Consider the following 20,178-nt stretch of genomic DNA (forward strand, 5'->3'; position numbering starts at 1 on the left):
ACTTGGGGTTAAAGCAACTTCACGTTGATTGAACTAATTGTTATCAGCCTTTCTGAAACCGAATATTCCGAGTTGGACAGTTCGGGGTTACTCAACCCTGAGTATCGTTTTTCACTCTGAGTTTTCTAAACCGGCTTCCTGAAATAGGGCCCAGGTCTTTGAAGGGTGATACAGTTTGAAGCTGGAGGATCTCTATATAAATATCTGATAGCAGCTAGGCAGTGTTGCCAACTTAGCGACTTTGTCGCTATATTTAGCGAGTTTTCAGACCCCCTTAGCGACTTTTTTTTTTCTAAAAAGCGACTAGCGACAAATCTGGCGACTTTTTCTGGTGTTATTGGAGACTTATTTATGACGACTTTTTGACATAAAAGGGCGTATTGCTCTTACTCTCACCAAGCAGCGGTGCTGCCGTGGGCACTTCACCTGTGCTAAAGCGCTCACGGGTGGAGGATAGTCCTCCCCCAGCTGCAGGAGATGTTCACACCTATGCGTCCAAACTGCAAATGAACCGCGCATGAGATCCCGCACTGACTGTAACACAGTCAGTTCTTCCTTTACTGTTATGCTGTTTTGTGGATCACAAGGTTTAAAACTACTTATAAACACACACACACACACAAAGTAACTCCACCAGAGCGCCTATTTCGGGTCACTTTTGCCGGTCCAGGCCTGGATAAAGGAGCAGGGTTGGAATTGTGACATTAAAAAACAATGCTTGCTAAAAGAAATTTAATTTGTAGTTCTAAATAAATTCTAAATGCATTTAGGAAGTTTTTTGCTCACTTTGTCTCTTCCACAATGTTATGTCTCTCTCCAACAGCGTAGGTTACAATTATATTAGCATGACCAATTATGCAAATTAGGTGATGGCGTCATTTAGCGACTTCTAGCGACTTTTAGGACAGCCAATAGCGATTTTAGTTACTGAGGAGTTGGCAACACTGCAGCTAGGTCCCCTAACTTTCAGCAGCTGTTGAAAGGATAAAGTTGTGGTATATCAGTGGTTAGAAATACCATTATTACTTTAGGATTAGTTTAACACAAAGTCAGGGCTGACCCAGGACCATTGCTGTGAGTCACAGTGCGCAGCATAAAAGTCCTTTCACATCGGAGCAGGATGTGCTGCTAATGCTAACTGCTAACTAAAAGCAAAGGATCCAGAATTTGTTCGCTGGCTGCTGGGCTCTGTGGGTTTTTGCAGCAGCTCTACCTGTACTAGATGCACCTGCTCCTTGTCTTTTCTATCTCTGACTTTATGTCCTCTACAAGAGTTTTGTTTTTTTGCTAGTTCTTCAAATGTTCAATAAAAACATGTATGCTAATTCATAACGAAGAAAGCTTTGTAATGAAGACTGTCATTTCCAAAACACTGCCCCCCCCCCCGCGGTCCGCAGCGCTGTTGAAAAGGCTGTGGAAGTCCCTGTATTAAACACGTAGACCTGTGACACAAAAATCACCAAACTCGGACGACCACAGACTGTTTTCCTTCGTGGTGATGAAGGAAAACGCTGGGTTGGCATGTAAAAGGGCATTTATTCCCTTCAAAGACCTGCAGTTCAAAAAAAGCGCCCCTCGACAGCCAAACCCATCTGTTCTCTGATTGGATTGTTACATTTGTGATTGACATGACATTGACCAATCAGATGAAGGAAGAAAAATAGGGTCAAAATTCCGTACTTGTAACTTGCAGGGTTTTTTTCTAAGTCCACACACAAATCTTTTTTACGCATACAAAATATTTATGACACATTTGAGCCCATATGTAGCCGCCATTTTTACTTCCGTAAACAGAGCGCGTTGTGTGTGACGTCTTCTTTTGCACATGCGGCCGCTTTGAGGGCCGTGAACCGTTCACACCAGAGCGCGTTTGCTGTCACATTTTATTTGTAGTGTGAACAACCAGACAAAAAAATCGATTTGATCAAAACATCGGAATTGAGCATAAAGACCTGCAGTGTGAACGTAGCCTTAGAGATGAGTAAGAACTGAATCATAAAAATAATTGAAGGATAAGCTTTATTTGTCAGTTGCAGTTGCCTGTATGGTCGACTGGGTCTGTCGACAATACAATATACAAACTTCCATTGGGGAGACAGGTCAGACGAGGCAGCAAAAAAAGGGATAGACAGTGAGATATGTAACATATAGGGGCAAAGTCAGGAGAAAAAAAGGGTTCTGCCCATGATGACTTCCAACCAGTGAGTCGTCATGAGGAGAAAACACAAAAACTCCATAGCATGTAAAAAAGCACAGATATGATGTACACAGTCGTCACGGACGCTGCGAGTCCTCGCGCCTCCAGCTGAGACGCTGTCTCCTTGGGGGAGGTAAGCATGGGAGGAGGCGTTGGATCCGGGGAAGGGAGTGTGGTGAGTGCATATCAGTGTGCATGTGTGCGTGTCGGGGTGTGTGTCCTGAGTTCAGCCGGAGAAAGTGTCCTTTAGCCTGTTGGGCTAAGATCAACAGTCCGCAGCCTACGCAGGTGGCCTTGAGTCAGTTCATTCTCGTTATCGTATCTCCCGGAAGAATGTTGTTGTTCTCCTCGGCGTCAACCTTCAAGCAGCTGGCGCTGTCGGGGGTGGGGGTATAGCCGCATTATAGATGTAGGTAACTGGTTTTAGGTCGAACTGCACCCATTTTACACTCGTTCTAATGTCCATCACTGGTCTCCAGGTGTATCTCTCTTTGACGAGCCGTGAGCTCCTCCGAGATCTTTCCCATATTTCGTTCAGTAAGGACAGTCTGAGCACTCACCGCTCTTCCCACAGTTTCCATCAGAGCGGCGAGCCTTGTGGGGTTTTGAACAGCAGTCACTGCTTTCTTCACTTTCCGGTAAGCCAGGGCCAAGCCAGCTCCAAACAGCAAGAGCCCTGTTATCATGGGTCCGAATAAGTAGATGTCTTCAATGTCCTCGATAGACAGTCTCGCCAGGCACACGACTCGCCACTTCTGCCACCCGTCCATCGTGTATCCAGCAGGGAACGTCCTTCTGGGACACTCTGGCTCTCCCGAACCCAGGCTTCTCGTCGAGAATAGAGTGTCAATAGCATTAAGGGACCAGTTGATCAAATCCATAGTTCTTCTTTAGTTTTAGAGAACAAGAGTGAGAAAGAGAGACTCTCTCAGGGTCTAGACAAGGACATAGAAGCAGCAGCAGGGAAGATAAGGGAAGGAGAGGGTGAAAGATGCGTCCGCCTCCTCCAAGAGCCAGAAGAGAGATCTTTGTACAAAATCTTTAAGATTGAAGACATTTCTGGTAAATACGAATATCTGAAATAGGGAGGAGGGACAATAAGACAAGTGAACTGAGTCAAGGCAAATACAATGGTGGGAAAACATCAAAGGAGGAAGTTAAAAAAGGAAAGTAATAAACCACAGGAAGCCACAAAAGAAGCTTTCAAAACAAGAGGAAATAGCGTAACATCCACACACATGAGAGTTTTGTGAACTTTACAAAAAAGCGAACTACACAAATGTGTAGCACTCTAAAACTGTATGTTGTCGTTCTGCATGTTTACATCTTCTTCACAGCAGATATTTCTTAATGAGCAGCATCATTGTTATATTCCAGAGACTCCACAGATGTGCATCAGTATGGCACCCAGCCCTCACTCTGACCATCTCTTCTTGCTTACACAGTGTGCAGACCACAAAGTAGAAGCTCTGTGCGAAGCCCTCCAGGCCAGCGTACAGCAGTGGCGGGGTCGGTTTCCCAGCCCGCTGCCTTTGGAGCTCTACACATCTTCTAACTTCATCGGTCTTTTCGTGGAGGAGCAGGTGGCCGATATCCTCAAGCTGTTTGCAGCTGACTTTGCCGCAGAGGCTGTCAGGAAGGCAGGTAAGAAGTACGAGCGTGAGGGATATCTGCACCCACAATACTTGCTGATATTAAAGACATGTATCTTCCTGTCAGTCTGTTCCATCTTTCACAGTGTGTCACCGTCTGTCAGCATCACTTCACTGTTGTCACAGAGTAATGCATGCTGACTGCCTTTGTGCTTGTTGTGAACAGCGTTCTTAACAGCTTATTGAAGGCCTCGCTCATTCTGTCACTCCGAGTACAGCGACGCGCCCACATCTTATCAGAGCAGATGCTCTGTTATATTTTGGTTGTTTAGCATTAAAGAAAAAAATAGACACAGGTTTCTTCAGATTGAAAGCAAAGCGCGCCTTTGTTCTGAAAGCAGTCCCTGTGTGACATGTCTCCTGTCCCTCTGTCTCTGTCAGAAGTCCACGTGGAGCCTCACAAGAAGCAGCTCCATGTAACTCTAGCCTACAACTTCCCCAGTGATCACCTCCCCTCACTAGAGAAGCTCGCTAAGGGCATTGAAGTGAAGCTGGGATGTGATTGGCTGGCTGTTCTGTTCTCCCGGGACATTCGTTTTGCTAACCACGAGGTAGCTGATATTCAGACTAAACCCCGCATGCTCCAGAACTGCACACACTGAGGACAGCTATTGAGTAGTGATGTCTGTATGTTCTGCTTGTCTGTGATTGGCCGATGCAGACCCTGAGGGTGATGTACCCCTACGTGCCACAGAACGACGATGAGCTGGAGCTGGTTCCCGGGGATTTCGTCTTTATGTCTCCCGTGGATCAGAACAGTACCAGCGAGGGCTGGGTGTACGGGACCTCGCTCGCCACCGGGCTGTCCGGCCTGCTGCCTGAGAACTATGTGAGCCTGGCGGATGAATCTGACACCTGGGTGTTTCATGCGTAAGTGTAGCACACGAGGAACGTTGCTGCTGAATATTTATGAGCGTGCACATTCACTGATGACTGTAGGCTTTGCACAGTGCGTCTGCAGCTAGCCCAAACCAAAGAATCTGTGCGTAACAAAACCACGGCGGACCCGTCCACATGTTCGTGCTTTTCAGCGTCTTACACACTTTATTGGCCACACACAGTTGCTGTTCACAAACTCGGCTGCAGCTTTACAGCTCACAGCTTGATATCCACATCGACTACAACAGCACTGACTCAGACAGAGCACAGATTTTAAGCATGATTGCAGATGCCGCCCAGGTGCATCCATCTCACCTGCAGCGGCATCGCAGACCACGCCCTGCCTCACTGTGTTTCGATATGGCAACGTTAACCTTACTTCTCAGGATCCAAAGAAACAATCAGAATATTTAAAGGTTCACATCACGCACGTCTCTCAGTTCAGTTCAATTCCATTTTATTTGCGTAGCACCAGATTTACAGTGACAGTGTTTTTCCACCAACCACAGCTCCCACTCGTTCTTCAGCTGTGAGGCCAGTGACAAGGGCAGTAAAGACAGAGGCCTGTTCGATGGACTGTTGGACAGCCGCCGTCCCGATAGCACAAGTCCTGGGGACACGCCGTCCCTTAGTCTCATCTGTCATCCAATGCAGGTACTCAACCTGTGAACTGCGCACTAAATGTTGCTGTTATCTGTCCAAATGTTCAAGCGCCCTGTTACTCGGATGTTCAGCAGGTTCTGCGGATCAGCGGGGGTCACTCTCGGCAACCCAAGCGGACTCTTTTCGTGTGCCGCCACGGTGAGAGGATGGATGTGGTCTTTGGCAAACACTGGCTCTCCCTCTGCTCAGATAGTAAAGGTGAGCACGTCCACACACCTTCATTACTGTCTTTGTGCGTCTCACGGTGAGGTTTGGACATGCAGCGGTACTTTTCTCCCCGCCTCTGCAGGTAGATACGTACGTTCCAACCTGAACATGCCTCCCAGTCTGCCTCTGTGGGGAGGACAGAGAGACTATGACATGGATGCTCCCATTACTGTGTTTGGATCCACCCAGGCCCGGCTTGTGGGTACGTGACTGGTGCAGATGTGAATGGTGTAAAGCACCTGCTGCTGATGAGCAGGCTGACATTTTTGTTTTTGCACTTGTGCTTTGCTTTCTTCTCCAGGTGAAGCCCTGTTAGAGAGCAACACAGCCATAGACTTTGTGTACTGCTCTCCCGCTCTGCGATGTGTTCAGACTGCACAGAACATCCTGAAAGGTAAAAACGGGTCTGGCCTGTGCACCAGCGGTCGCGCCGACACATCGAGATAGTGCGTTTCTTTTTTTTATCTACGACATTTGGTTTGTGCGAACAGGTTTACAGCAGGACAGCAAGCTGAAGGTGCGAGTGGAGCCGGGGCTTTTCGAATGGACCAAGTGGGTGTCTGGGAGCTCGATGCCTGCGTGGATACCTCCCACCGACCTGGCTGTTGCACACTTCAGTGTTGACACAACTTACAGGTGATGACTGCCGAGCAGCGGCTTTTGCTTGTGTGGGGACTTTGGATGCTAACTGTGCCGTGTTAGAGTTGCATATTTCACACCTCTAATACGGAGAGAAACTAAGACGTATCTATACAACTGTAAATATAAATCCACACAGAAAACAATGGTATGAATGCTGGTCATGTGATGATGGGAAGGTTGGTGGTTCGATCCCTGCCAGTCTGCATCCCTCTAATCTACAAATATACTAACGCCAAGTGTGAATGTGTTGTATGAAGCGAGAGAGAAGCTCTGTATCAGAGTCAGTCCATTTACCATGAACTGTATTTCACTCACAGTAGAGCGCAGAAAATATATCAGATGTTAGAAAAGAGAAAGGACCATTTGAAGAATAATATTAGCTCATATTTTATTTAATGGCAGCAACGTGTCCTGGCTGTAGCTGGGCAGCAACTCTTCTAACAGCAGTCCATAAATGTTTGGACGTGAGGAGAGCAGCTGCTGGACCTGTGGCCGAGGTTGTCCCGCTGTGGTCTCACAGAGGATCGTAGCTGCTCGACTCTCCTCGGTCATGTCGTCTTCTTTGTTTCATGATGTGGGTGGCTGTAGCTCAGGAGGTAGAGCAGGTTACCTACTGATCGGAAGGTTGGAGGTTCGATCCCAGGCTCCTCCAGTCTGCATGCCAAGTATCCTTGGGCAAGATACTAACCCCAAGTTGCTCTCCAATGCATCCATCGGAGTATGAATGTGTATGAGTGTAGTTAGAAAGCACTCAGTACAGAGGTAGTGCTTGTGAGAATGGGTGTGACTGGGTGAATGTGGCGTGTTGTATAGAGCGCTTTGAGTACTCCGGGAGAGTAGAAAAGCGCTGTATAAGAATCAGTCCATTTACCATGTTCTCAATGTTTCCGCTGGTGGTCTGCAGGCCAGTTCAACACTCTTGTACTGTGAAGCCGCACTGTCGTAACTCTGTGTGGTTTCACAGAAATATGGACGGTTCTTCCCTGGAAAGGACACGGTCGGGATGGCAGCACATGTTGCTGTGTCGTTCCACCATCTCCTTCATCCCATCAGAGGTGGAGACTTTTGAACTACGTGATAACAAGCCAGCCGCTGCTCTTTAGTCCACAGGACGTTACAAATGTTTGATTTGTCTGATCACAGAGCAGTTTTCCATCTTCCGTCGGTCCATGTTGAATGAGCTTGGGTCCAGAGATGATGTGTGCGACACAGCTTTAACCTGCCTGCGTGGCACAGCGGGCTGTGTTCTGGAAGTGTTCTTGAACCCGTGCACAGAGTCGTGACTGTTTGCATTCGTGATATTCAGCCTTGTGCACAGCCGCTGCTCCAGATTCTCTGAATCTTTCTGTAGATGATATACAGTGGCTTGCAAAAGTATTGGGCCCCCTTGAACTTTCCCACATTTTGTCACATTACAGCCACAAACATGAATCAATTTTATTGGACTGTGTGTAATCTAATGTCAGTACAGATACAGCTGCTCTGTGACGGCCTCAGAGCTTGTCTGAGAGAACATGCCTTGAACATCCCACTGTTCAAGCCATCATTCAGAAATGGAAGGAGTATGGCACAACTGTAAACCTACAAGGCCGTCTTTTGGGATAAAATGAGCTAATATTTTCCATAAAATAGAAAATGTCTTAGTGTAAGCATTGGACTTCTGTTGTGATTAAAATACTGTACAGGATTAAGAGGTTTGCTAATCGTTGCATTCTGCTTTTACGGATTTTACACTGAGTCCCAACTTTTGGGGGGTTGAAGCAGGAGCAGCAGGGTTTGTAACACGCCAGCAGGAACCCTGTGTATGTCTGCCTGGCCTGCAGAGATCTCCTCTGTAGTCCTGATGGACTGAAGGATCCAGAGCGAGTCTTACTCCGTCTCCCAAACTGCAGTCCACGCCCACTCAAAGGCACAAAGAAGACACTTACCACTGCCTAACATGTTTCACTAATTATTTATCTCAATGCAGACCTCTGATCCCAGTCAGCAAGCTCACTGTGTCCGAGTCCTACGAGAACTACATGAGTCGGAGCTATCAAGTAACCAAAGACATCCTGTCAGACTGCAAAAACAGTGGTAAGAGACACACAGCAGAGCTGCTGCAGATGTGGAATGTTTAAAGATCAGCATGTTCATGTCTTTGTGCATCCCGCCTGGGTTTCCACTCTCCGTAGGAAACAACGTGCTGATTGTAGCCCACGCTTCTTCCTTAGAGGCCTGCACGCGCCAGCTGCAGGGCCGCAGCCCACAGAGCGCCAAGGACTTCATCCAAGTCGTCCGAAAGGTCCGCTCACACACCTCTTTTCATCTGGTGCATCTGTTTTATTGTCTTTGTTACATTCCACCTTTCTGCCCATCCGTCACTGCTTCCGTCTGGCTTCCCAGCCTCCTCTCATCCAGCCCATTTGTGCAAAAACAGGGGTGCGTTCACTGTATAGAGGGAAACACAGTCAAAGCTGTATTTCTTTGACGGGTTTTGGAGGATCAGACAATAACAAACTGTGAACGGGACATTTCTGAAATCATGTGATGAACAAACACGAGCCCTACTGTCTATCATGGTTTCAGTTTAAATAAGGAACATGTGCATTTACTCTTAATTGTTTTTAGTGCCCAGCTCGCTCATGCTCAGCTCTCTGACCCGACTTGAAAAGCAGGGAAGCGACTGGAAGCTCTCATGTGCACAGTTTCTACCATCATGTTTGTGGGTTCCTACCAGACTAAACTTCCTCTTTAGATAACGTTTGTTCTCTGGGTGGCTCATTGGGGGGAAATGAGTTGATGTGTCTCACGTCACTGAGGCTTTAGTGTTTATCCAGGGTGTTAATGTGAAACAGTCAAACCAAACATGGCTGCGGAAGATTGGAAATGCCCAAATGACAACAGATAACGCAAAGTCAAAAAGTGAAGTGCGTGCGTTCCCCTCTGGTTTTACTTTGGTTTCCCTTTTCAATTAAACGGAACAAAAAAGCAGTTTTATGTGTTTTTAGCAACGGTAAACTAAACGCTGCCGTAGCTTTGTGCCATCACAGTACAGGATCTGTCCACGCTGCAGTTCATGTTCCTGTTGATGTTCACTGAGGGTCATTAACTGCTTCTCATACTCACACTGACTGTGCTGCGCTCTGCTGGATGACACTGTGAAGTATAAAACAGCTGATGATGTCAAAAAATAGGAAATAAATAAATCAGTTTGCATTAAAGTGGAAACTTAAAAGGATCAAAAAATATTCTTTATAAATAATTAATGAAACAGTAATATGTGTTTTTGTTAAATACAAAGAAATGATACAAAGATTATTATCCTTGTATTTCCCACATTCACGTCACGTGCTCTGTTAGTGTGAGTACACATAAAACAAAGTCTTGTAACATAATATCTATGAAGTCGTGGCTTCCTTCCTGTTGGAGGTTAAATGAGGAGCGCTCAATTTGGAAACACGGGAAAATCCAGGAAACGATAATGAAAATGTTACAAAGTTTTTGTGTTGGACCGCCGTCATCTTTAATCTACTCTCCGAGTCACGTTTCCTTTGCTCTGCTTGCTCCTCAGATCCCTTACCTGGGCTTTTGCTCCTGCGAGGAGCAGGGGGACACGGGGGTGTGGCAGTTAGCGGACCCTCCCATCCTCCCCCTCACACATGGGCCAAACCACAGCTTTGACTGGAGGGAGACGCTCCTGCAAGAATGACGGCCTGAGCAGACCCTCTTAACCTGATGATGTACACACTCGGACTGCAGTGGCACCGCCGCCCCACCCCCGCCCTTCCTCCAAATACTGGAACTTTCAGCCCGTCAGCAGAGAGCGCCTCGGCTCTCTGCCCCAGGTGACAACGTTTGGCAGCGTGTGTTCGCTCAACATTAAGCACGCTCAGATGTCACCCACCCAGTCTCAGGAAACGCATCAGGATCATAAGACGGCGGTTCTCTATTAAAAATTACGTTTGATTGATTTTAGTGAAGACTCAGAATTTGATCTATTGAGTTGTGACGTTAGCACGCAGTAGCATTCTGGCTATAGGTGTAAATGTTTTTGCTCAAAGCGTGAAATTACAATCAGTTTTAAACACGCCGATGTTTTTGTAGTATTACATTTGGACAGGACAAAAGATTAGTTACAGTAGACTGACCACCTCCATTTACAGTAAGTCCAAAGATTTCCCCTTGAATGGGGCAAAGAAAGGCATCACATACTGTTTTATTCTAACTTTACAATAAACAACATCATTAAAAACATGGCTTTATGTAAACACATGTGAAGGATCCTGAACACTTTTTGTTCTGCAGTGGAGTTTCTCAAAATTTCATGAGACTGTGGGTTTGTAACCACAGAGCTCCCGATCAGAACAACAGCGTAGTGTTATTGGAGCTTTCATGGAGTTGGCGTCCCGTGTCCTGCCGCTGCCACGTCACCAGCTGAGGTAGAACGTTTACGCCACAGCTCGTAGTCTTCGTCACACCCTCCCGATGCCCCCGTACAATGCATCCCCCCACTGTCGTCTCCATATGTAGCACACTGAGGACAGCGGTGTCTCTGCAGCAACGTCACGACCTGCAATACCGACAATCACAAAGTAGCTTCTTAATTCTGGTCCAGCAGCAGTTTGTTGTTCAGACGCTCTCAGCGATCAGAAACGTCTTCCACTTTTATTTGTATTTATTTATAAGCCTTTATTGTTACAAGCAAAAATAATAAAAACAGGTATCATTTCTAACAGCATGCAAGAACTTATGCTCTGTATCTCAGGTGTTGACTACATTTAAGACACACACAGTGTGTGTGTGGTTTGAAAACTGTTCCACTGATTGACTGTGATGTTGCCCCTGTCTAAGATTAAACTGATGTACCAACTGCCATCAGCAGCTGTAGCAGAAACGACGTATTCACACATCTGCTCTTTTATCCCGCTGCGTTTGGGGAATCCTGGCTCATGCTGCCAATGCAAAATGAGTTCCCACTGCAATGTAATGCTGGCGTCTTCGTGCATACTAGCAAAGTAGTCTGCGTTGTTCCAAGTGCAGAGCAGCTTCCATTGCTAACACGAGAGCTAAGGCTGCGTTCACATACAGCATCATGGTGTTCATCACCAGCGCCACAGTTTGAAAAAAGGCTTCTCAGCGCTGATCATTTTAAAGGGTCGCTGTGTAGAAACGTGTGTGCGGAGAGTTCAGCTTAGACTCAACCAACGTTTAGAAGAACTGCTCCTTTAAAGAAGCAGTTTGGCACAGCTGGCAAGTGTAGCCGTTCCCTGCACTCCAGCTGCACGGCTGCCATGTCTGCTACAGACAACAGAGCTCCACTCACATCACAGGTAAAAGCAGCTGAAACCAGTACGGTGGATAAAGAGAATTCAAGACTAATAACAGCATTTGGTGATTTAATAACCTGTTATAAGCTTGACTTGTTCTAAACTGTTTCTGTTTTGTAAGCTGTATCACTTTCAGATTTTTAAACCGGGATAATCCCTGATTGACTAGCATTTCTGTCAAACTGTAAATTATGAAGAGCTAACAATGAATTTTGCTCTCAGAGTAAAGAAAGAAGCTGCAGGAACACATCTGCGTTGTAAAAACCGTATGACCAGTCTGCAATGAAACCTCTCAGTGAGAAGCATCAGTCAGGAGGAACACAGCAGCGGCGACACGACGCGATGCTCGAGTCAGTCCATGCAGTGAAAACCTCACATCAGACCCGCTAAGCACTTGTAGCATTGCTGAATTCAGTCACTGCACAGTGGTCACAGATGCAAATGTGTGAGGGAAGAGTCACTGCTCCCACACGAATGTGAAAGTTTCTTCCTGTTTAATAAATGTCCAACATTCAGGAGCAACATAAAGTCTTAATCTGTGTTAAAAGTGACGAGGAAGAAGCCATGGTGTTCCTTTACTCTTTATTTATTGTCTGATTATATCACCAGATGTGTACAGCACTTAATTTAAAGAAATGTTGGCCTGTAATTTAAACTGTGCGTGTGTGTGTGTGTGTGCGTGTGTGCGTGTGTGAGTGCGTGTGTGTGCGAGTGCGTGTGTGCGTGTGTGAGTGCGTGTGTGTGCGAGTGCGTGTGTGTGTGTGTGTCTGTGTGTGTGTGTCTCTGTCTCGTGCTGAAGGATAAAGAGCAGCTGTGCTTTTTAACGGCTGTAATATTTTCATAGTGATTCGTGTGTGAGCGTCAGCCTACAACTGAACGATGATCCTTTGTGTTTTGTTCTGATGGAAGCTGAAAGAGAAGCATAATTTTTCTCCATAACTGAAGTTTTGCTACATGTGTGCAAGTTATTGTCTGTTTGACTTGATTGATTTGATGCAGTTACTGTAAAGGAGAATGAGTCAAATAAAAATCAATACCTAATCGTTTTGTGAAGATTGATTGTTCATAACCAGCAAATCTGACTGAAGACTGCTGGCTCTTAAATCCGTTTAGGCTCGTATATATTGACACATTGGTGCCACTTTTGTTTTTTTCCTGTAATACTTATGTGATCAATAGAGGCTGCGAGAGAAAAAATGATGTCCAGCTCATGAATTTGCACAGTACTGTAATTATAGAAAAACAAGAAAATACTGTACATGCAGACCGTCCTGTACATTCGCCTCACAGTTAAAGTGTTGGTCACTCTGGGACTTTCCCTAAAATACCTTCATCAAAATCTTTATGGCCTCGTGCTCACTAAGGCCGGCGTTTTTTTCTTTCTTAGATTCAATTAAAGTCAATTTTATTTATATAGCACCAACAACAGTCGCCGCAAGGTGCTTTATATTGTGAGGTCGACCGTACAATAATACATACAGAGAAAAACCCAACAATCATATGACCCCCTATGAGCAGCACTTTGGTGACAGTGGGAAGGAAAAACTCCCTTTTAACAGGAAGAAACCTCCGGTAGAACCAGGCTCAGGGAGGGGCGGGGCCATCTGCTGTGATTGGTTGGGGTGAGAGAAGGAAGACAGGAAAGACATGCTTGGACAGAAGAGGGCCTGAAAACTGAAGGCTCTGCCTCCCATTCTACTTTTAAGATAAGATAGAACTTTATTACTCCTCGGGTGGGTTCCTCTGGGAAATTCGGTTTCCAAAGCACAGCACCACAGAAGTCACAGAATCATTATTTATACAACACACACACACACACACACACACACACACACACACACACACACACACACAACACACACACACAACACAACATATATAAATAAAATATACAAGGGATAATAGAATAAATAGAAAATAAAAATACAAGTGAATTGCACATTTCAAGTATCTGAGGTCTTTCCCATACTAATACTCTAGGAACAACAAGTAGGCCTGCAGTGTGAGAGCGAAGTGCTCTAATAGGGTGATATGGTACTACAAGGTCATTAAGATAAGATGGGGCCTGATTATTTAAGACCTTGTATGTGAGGAGCAGGATTTTGAATTCAATTCTGGATTTAACAAAAAGGGGAGACCAAAAGAGAAAAGATATTTTGTCAGCCTGGCTACAGTGCTGAAGAGAAACCTGGGGTTGTTCTTATTTTCTTCAATCAGTGATGAATAGTAAGATGTTCTGGCTTTGCGGAGGGCTTTCTTATAAAGCAGCAAACTATTTCTCCAGGCTAAATGATGATCCTCTAATTTGTGACACGCCATTTCCTCTCCAGCTTACGAGTCATCTGCTTTAGGCTACGTGTTTGAGAATTATACCACGGAGTCAGGTACTTCTGATTAGAGACCTTAGTTTTCACAGGAGCTACAGTATCCAGAGTCGTACGTAGTGAGGAGGTGAAATTATTAACAAGATAATCGACCTCTGTTGGAGGTCAGCGTTCAGATAGCTGCTCTGCTCTATGTTGGTACAGGGCATTGAAGATGATAACAGTGGGTGGATTATATTCTTAAACTTAGTTACAGCGCTTTCAGAAAGACATCTACTTTGATAAAGTCTACTCTCCACCGCTGTGTAATCAATTATTGTAAATAGTAAATGTTATCAGGAAATGATCAGACAGGAGAGGGTTTTCAGGAAACACTGTTAAATGTTCAGTTTCTATGCCATATGTTAAAACAAGATCTAGAGTGTGATTAAAGTGGTGGGTGGGTTCTTTTACATTTTGAGAGAAGCCAATTGAGTCTAATAACAGATTAAATGCCATGTTGAGGCTGTCATTTTTATCATCTACATGGATGTTAAAATCACCCACAATAATTATTTTATCTGAGTTCAGAACTAAATTAGATATAAAGTCTGAGAAATCAGACAGAAACTCTGTGTAAGGCCCAGGTGGACGATAGATGATAACAAGTAAGACTGGTTTCTGAGTTTCACAGCTGGGGTGGACGAGGCTAAGCATCAGGCTTTCAAATGAATTAAAAGTCTGTCTTGAATTCTGCCAGAGTACGAGAGCTTAGCATGAGTCGCAGGTCGAAATAATCCTCATTTGTGTTATTCTAGGCCTGCAGTCTCTCAGTTCGCCCGGCTGTCTACAAAAAGCTCTGCTGTCTTTAAGCTAACCTCCTCTGATTGGCTGCCCCTCACCAACAGAATATACTAGCAGAGACTGGGCGGGGCTTGTGTGCTCACAGTCAGCGCTGTCTGCAGTCACGCTGAGACTGGGGTGGGTTTGTGAATAACTGTGTCAATAACTGTGTTTCTGTGCATATTAAACAGTTAATCGCTGAATTCATGTAACTGCCAACAGACACATTCATCCAATCACAGACTGACTTTGTCTGGATACAGCAAACTTTAAAGGCGTCAGCTGAGTGTGATTGGTCACTGTTAGTGGAAAATGATTCTATGTTTCTTTACCTTCTTTTAAATGTACAAAGATGCCCTTTGTCTATGGTTAGATTAGTTTAGAATTATCCTTTTAGACTTTCCCAGCGAAGACATATTGTTTTGGGACATATTGTTTTAGATTGTTTTATCTCTCACAGCTTTCTCCCAGCTCTCTGCTGACGAGACTAGCATATGGAGTTGTTTATTTTATCTGTTTATTATTTTCTTATCCTGTTCTCACTGTCTTTCCTATAAAAAGTGCCAAGCCTCTGTTCACGACGTGAGTTGTTCTCAGCAGCTCACCCGTGTTCACGTTAAAGCATAAAAAGAAACCTTGTCTCATTGTGTCTTTATTTCTCCTGGGTTTTTTACAGAGTTTTCCCCCAACAGTCACAGAGCTGGTTCCCATCACCCGCACTTTGGTGGTTTTCCCTTGGTGGGGAGGCTGTAGCGTCTCGGCTCTCTCACAGTGTGTACAGCATGAGATTTGGACTCATGGCGATCGCTGTGTCACTGCTTCAGACAAGGCCATGATTATCAGGAGCATCCACCACTGTAATGGGATATGAAAGGTGGGGAAGAGAGTAGGTCCCATTTAAAGAATGCATCATGGTGGTTTTGAACACTGCTGTTAGTTCCATCACGTGTTTGTGTTCAAATGTTCAAAGGACGTGACTGGCAAGGACGTGAGGACACGAAGGAAGAAGAAACAGAGAAGAAGACAGAAAAGGAAGCTGGAAAACCTCAAGAGAAGCTGGAGGCGATGAAAAAGAAAAAAACTGATGTGAAGAAAGAAAATGGAAAAGACGAGATGGAGAAGTTTATCCAGACTGTGAGTCCTGTGAACGAACGGCCGAAACCCTCTGAGGACGCTAGTGTGGCGCCTCAGAAGCAAGCAGATGATCCAACAAACGCTCCGGACCTCCTGTGAGTGTTCAAAAGTCATTCAGAACATCTCGTGGTAATCGTGTACATCATGAATTACTGAATTCAGGTGTGCTTATTTGAAATCTAGACCAACTTCCTGTGATGAGAAGAAAAGCAAGCCTGTGAGAGAGCTGAAGACAGAAATGGAGCTCCATGAAGTCATTCCCAAAGGTACACAGCAGTATTTGAAATATATATTTTGGGGGCAGGTCCCTAATATTCAGAGATGCTTAAAGTATCCCCACAATAAATTAACTTTAAAATATGGTAATACTATATAATATGGCCTGGAACTAAACTGTTTGAAATTTACTTGCAGTATAATTATTTCTTTGTTTCCAGTAAAGACCACGTGTTATTCTAACCTGCCTACTGTCAAGTATTTTTCAATTGACATGATTACATTGTTCTTTTGAGTAAAATCCATTCAAAGTCAGTTTAATTAGAGGGGAACTGTGTCCTTATTGCTTTGACCAAAAATATGAATGCAAATGTTTGCTGAGCACGTTTAAAGCTGCATTCTCCCTAATGGCCACCAGAGGGCGAGTCCTCTGGATGTAAAAGAAGAGAAGTCTATGGAAAACCAGCCACACTCGCTTTGGAGCCTCGGTAATGGCTTTCCTGTTCAAACAGTCCTTGTTCTTTTGGTAATTATTGTCCCCAGTAGAGTCACAGAGCATGATGGCTATGTTTCAGGCCTATCTTGGCATTGACACGCCGCTAGCCCACGAGCATGCAGAATCCCTCAGTTTCAACCTGAGTTTCATGTGACGTCAGAGAACGACGGCTAAACAGTCAGCTGGAGGTCTGACTAACCTGCACGCGTAGGTGACATCAGAGGCTGCGTCCGTTTATATGACGTCTAAGCCATCACTCAAACTTATCTCAGGACACACGCTTTTTTGCTCACAGTCATTTGTGATGTCACTGACTTCCTGTGGTCTCTACATCACTGCTAGCTGTTTCCTACATGGACGCAGTTTAAGTCCAGATTCTAGTAAAAGTGTGTTTTTCTGTTACATTTGTCAATATAACACTGCAAATCTCAGTTTCTACGATACAGTTTCAACTGAGGGAAACGACTTTTCTATGTTAAACTGTTTAAAAGCGACCACGACACTATTTCTGAAGTCCAAATCCCTGAGAGAGGAGTGTTCCTGCCTCCACCATCCTGGTTACAAAACCAGGATGTGACGAGGAGGGGCAAGTCTGACTGTGAGACCACATCCCGGCTGGTTGGGTTGTTAATCATGAGCTGCTAACATAGTAAGTCCAAGTTTTATTAAAAATAGTTCATATGTGTATTCAGGCGGACAGTGATCACTGAGGCTGAGATAGAAACCTGTTTCACAGAGTCTTCTGTAGAAGCAGACTGCTTTTCTTCACAGCTGTTACCTCACAAAGATTGCAGGCTTAATCATTTCCACACTGGCTTCATTTGTCCCACCCAGAAGCTCCGTCCATGTTTTATATACCATCTATTATTAATGTGTTACTATGGCAGCTTCCTTACAGTCAGTTTTCATTCGCAGTGAATGATGTGAGCGAGAGGAAGGACGAGGGGCAGCCCGACCAAACAAGAAAAGTACGTTGAGAAAATGATTCCCCGTCAGAAGTATCAGAAGTCAGCAATACTTCTGTGAACATCAAATTCAAAATAAATTCAAATTCAAATTTTATTTGTCACGTACACAGTCGTACACAGTCGTACACAGTCATACACAGTACGATATGCAGTGAAATGCTTGGACAACTGCTCGTGACCTAAAGAAAACAAAAAAGGAAAAGGCTATGAATAAGATAGGAAATAAATATGAAAAATTAAAAAGGGTAAATTTAACTAGGAAGGAATAAAATATAAATTAAGGTTAAAAATGAAATAACTGTACAACACAAATTAGAATGAAGGGTAAATTTAACTGGGAAGAATAAGATAAAATATATAAATTAAAGTTGAAAATAAAATAACTGTACAACAAAATACACAATATAGAACTATATAAGAATGTATGAAGAAATATAAATAAATATATATACACAATAACAGCAGCTGTACAAGTATTAACTGGAAATGAAGAATATAATGTCCAGTGTTGTGCAATCCACATTATGTCTTCTGCAGTGCAAATATGCTTAAAGTGATTAAGTGATGAAGTGAAAACAATGTCCAGAATGTCCAGTGTGTGTGTAAGAACCATATGTGTGGGTCAGTACTGTGTGGTGGTGTGATTGAGAGACCGTATCGCCTGCGGGAAGAAGCTCCTCCTCAGTCTCTCTGTGTTGGTCTTCAGGGAGCGGAATCGCTTTCCTGACCTCAACAGAGAGAACAGTCTGTTGTTGGGATGGCTGAGGTCCTTCACGATCTTCCTGGCCTTGGTCCAGCACCGCCTGCTGTAGATTGAGTGCAGGTCAGGGAGCTCGGAGCGGATGGTGCGCTCAGCTGACCGCACAACCCTCTGTAGAGCTCGTCTGTCCTGCATGGTGCTGTTCCCGAACCAGGTTAAGATGTTTCCCGTCAGGATGCTCTCTATGGTGCAGGAGTAAAAGTTCCTGAGCACCTTGGAGGGCAGTTGGAAGTCTCTCAAGCGTCTGAGGTGGTAGAGACGCTGACGGGCCTTCACTCCAACAAACGTCACTCGTTGGCTGATATTAGTTGTTTTGTGTTGACTGTGATGTGTTCAGAGGAAAGAGAGTGAGCAGGAGAAAAGAGGCAGAACAGAACGACCAGGTAAGGTAGAGTTTTACAGGGACAAATATTGATCATTTTTACTGTTATTAAACCAACCTAAGATGGATTCTGTGTAAAATGTGAATAAATCTAGGATACAGTGATTTGAAGATTTCATAAATGCATTTTGTATTTCCAATCGAACGTGGAAAGAAAACCAAATGTTTAAAAATTTGATACAGCAGCATCAAATCTTAAGACGGCTGGAAAAGGTATGAAAAAAACAAAGAGCTTGAGAAACGTAAACATGAGCAGAGGTTTACCAATCAAAGGAAACAAGAATAATGTTCAGTGTGGAGACTTAAACTCATGTGGCTCTAGCAGAAGTCAACACTGGGCACCCCCAGAAGGCCCTCACTCCATAGCTCTGGGGGACTAGTTGTGTTTTGTGCAGTTGAAATAGGAACAGCTAATGTGGTCATGAAAACCTTTTTAACCATTTTATGGCCCTTTTCATGTTCGTAGAGCTGCAAAATGAAACCTACTCTCCACTGCTGGCTCCAGAGGATCCTCAACCACAACCAGAACCGTCACCAATCAAGGATCAAAGGTTCCTCCTTTTCTCACACAAATTCGACAGCATAGCTAACCATGTGCAGGCTGGCCTCGATAACAGAGTGCTGGCCCTCTACAAGAAGTCCAAAGTCTTCAAAAACAACTTGCCACATCTTGGAAAACTCTGTGTCCCCTCTGAGCACCATCCTAACCCACAGTCCTGCTCCTCTACACTTCAGACTAATGCTGCTGAGAGCGGGTTGAAAGGTGGACTGTACAGCTCCCCTGCCGATGTGCCCTCATGCTCCATAGTCCAGGCCACTTGTCTGGGGGGAAGTCTAAGCAGTGACTTGGGTGGTGACCCAACATTTAATAGTACAGTGTCCGCTGCTCATATTCAGTGCTCCACACAGCTGCTCCAAACCTCGGGACCAAGCATGGCCGAGTGGAGAAACAACCTGTACAAACTCATCTCTCTGCATGGATTCCAGTCTGCACGGGCAGCACGTTTACACATTCCAGAGCACGCACACACATTTGCTACTGACGTGCAGCTCGTGGCAGATATTCCCCCACCTCAACCTCAGCTGGCAGCAGCACATCAGAGGGTGGTTCAGAAAATCGAGCTGAAAGACACCGTAGAGACAGCCGGCGGTTGCTTCTACCGTATCATTCCAGTGGGTTCCCAGCACAACTTTGTCACTGCACAGCTCTGCGGAAAGACCCGGTATGGACGCCTGGAGTTTGATTGGACGAGGGGATGTGAGGAAGAAAAGCTGCTCAGGGTGTCATCACGCAAGTCGAGTGACCACAGAGCGGAAGATTAAAACTGTGTTGTCCCATTAAATGTGAACATAACATGCGGTACATTCGATTTTGTCTAAATGTGCTGATTCTGATGCTGTTAGCCTGGTTCACTTTCTTTATCAACACAACACAGGATAAGATAAGATAAGATAAGATAAGATAAGATAAGATAAGATAAGATAAGATAAGATAAGATAAGATAAGATAAGATAAGATAAGATAAG

The 20,178-nt window shown here is 44.8% G+C and overlaps 2 protein-coding genes across 5 annotated transcripts; both read left to right on the plus strand.

Moving 5' to 3' along the window:
- Window positions 1-3,498: 3,498 nt before the first annotated feature.
- LOC121815485 (ubiquitin-associated and SH3 domain-containing protein B-like) lies at window positions 3,499-12,992 on the plus strand. 2 transcript variants are annotated; one of them, XM_042226797.1, is made up of 11 exons: window positions 3,499-3,841; window positions 4,231-4,400; window positions 4,511-4,719; window positions 5,238-5,382; window positions 5,466-5,589; window positions 5,681-5,800; window positions 5,900-5,992; window positions 6,090-6,234; window positions 8,210-8,316; window positions 8,415-8,524; window positions 9,794-12,992. In XM_042226797.1, exons 1-11 carry the CDS (start codon window positions 3,499-3,501, stop codon window positions 9,929-9,931), a joined length of 1,704 nt encoding a protein of 567 aa, XP_042082731.1. In that variant the 3' UTR covers window positions 9,932-12,992. The 2 variants fall into 2 exon arrangements, with proteins under 2 accessions (XP_042082731.1, XP_042082730.1); XM_042226796.1 differs by having other exon boundaries at window positions 5,463-5,589; window positions 9,794-12,991.
- A 1,526-nt stretch (window positions 12,993-14,518) lies between these two features.
- On the plus strand, window positions 14,519-20,112 carry LOC102301475. 3 transcript variants are annotated; one of them, XM_014338457.2, is made up of 4 exons: window positions 14,519-15,569; window positions 15,666-15,924; window positions 16,013-16,095; window positions 19,118-20,112. In XM_014338457.2, exons 1-4 carry the CDS (start codon window positions 15,563-15,565, stop codon window positions 19,972-19,974), a joined length of 1,206 nt encoding a protein of 401 aa, XP_014193943.1. In that variant the 5' UTR covers window positions 14,519-15,562; the 3' UTR covers window positions 19,975-20,112. The 3 variants fall into 3 exon arrangements, 2 of the variants coding, with proteins under 2 accessions (XP_014193943.1, XP_005937457.1); XM_005937395.2 differs by having other exon boundaries at window positions 14,519-15,924; XR_006055132.1 differs by lacking the exon at window positions 14,519-15,569 and having other exon boundaries at window positions 15,820-17,190; window positions 19,118-19,230.
- The last annotated feature ends 66 nt before the right edge of the window (window positions 20,113-20,178 follow it).

The sequence above is a fragment of the Haplochromis burtoni genome, unplaced genomic scaffold (assembly GCF_018398535.1).
Source record: "Haplochromis burtoni strain Fernald_Lab_line unplaced genomic scaffold, NCSU_Asbu1 Contig_228, whole genome shotgun sequence".
NCBI lineage: Eukaryota > Metazoa > Chordata > Actinopteri > Cichliformes > Cichlidae > Haplochromis > Haplochromis burtoni.

What these genes read in the sequence shown, in the direction of transcription:
- LOC102301475 (XM_005937395.2), top strand. Translation starts at nt 15,656, where the DNA reads ATGTTCAAAGGACGTGACTGGCAAGGACGTGAGGACACGAAGGAAGAA. An exon ending in ACAAACGCTCCGGACCTCCT is followed by an intron (nt 15,925 to 16,012) that starts GTGAGTGTTCAA and finishes TTTGAAATCTAG; the next exon opens with ACCAACTTCCTGTGATGAGA. An exon ending in CCATGAAGTCATTCCCAAAG is followed by an intron (nt 16,096 to 19,117) that starts GTACACAGCAGT and finishes TCATGTTCGTAG; the next exon opens with AGCTGCAAAATGAAACCTAC.
- LOC121815485 (XM_042226796.1), top strand. Translation starts at nt 3,499, where the DNA reads ATGTTGTCGTTCTGCATGTTTACATCTTCTTCACAGCAGATATTTCTT. An exon ending in GTCAGACTGCAAAAACAGTG is followed by an intron (nt 8,317 to 8,414) that starts GTAAGAGACACA and finishes CACTCTCCGTAG; the next exon opens with GAAACAACGTGCTGATTGTA. An exon ending in TCATCCAAGTCGTCCGAAAG is followed by an intron (nt 8,525 to 9,793) that starts GTCCGCTCACAC and finishes CTTGCTCCTCAG; the next exon opens with ATCCCTTACCTGGGCTTTTG.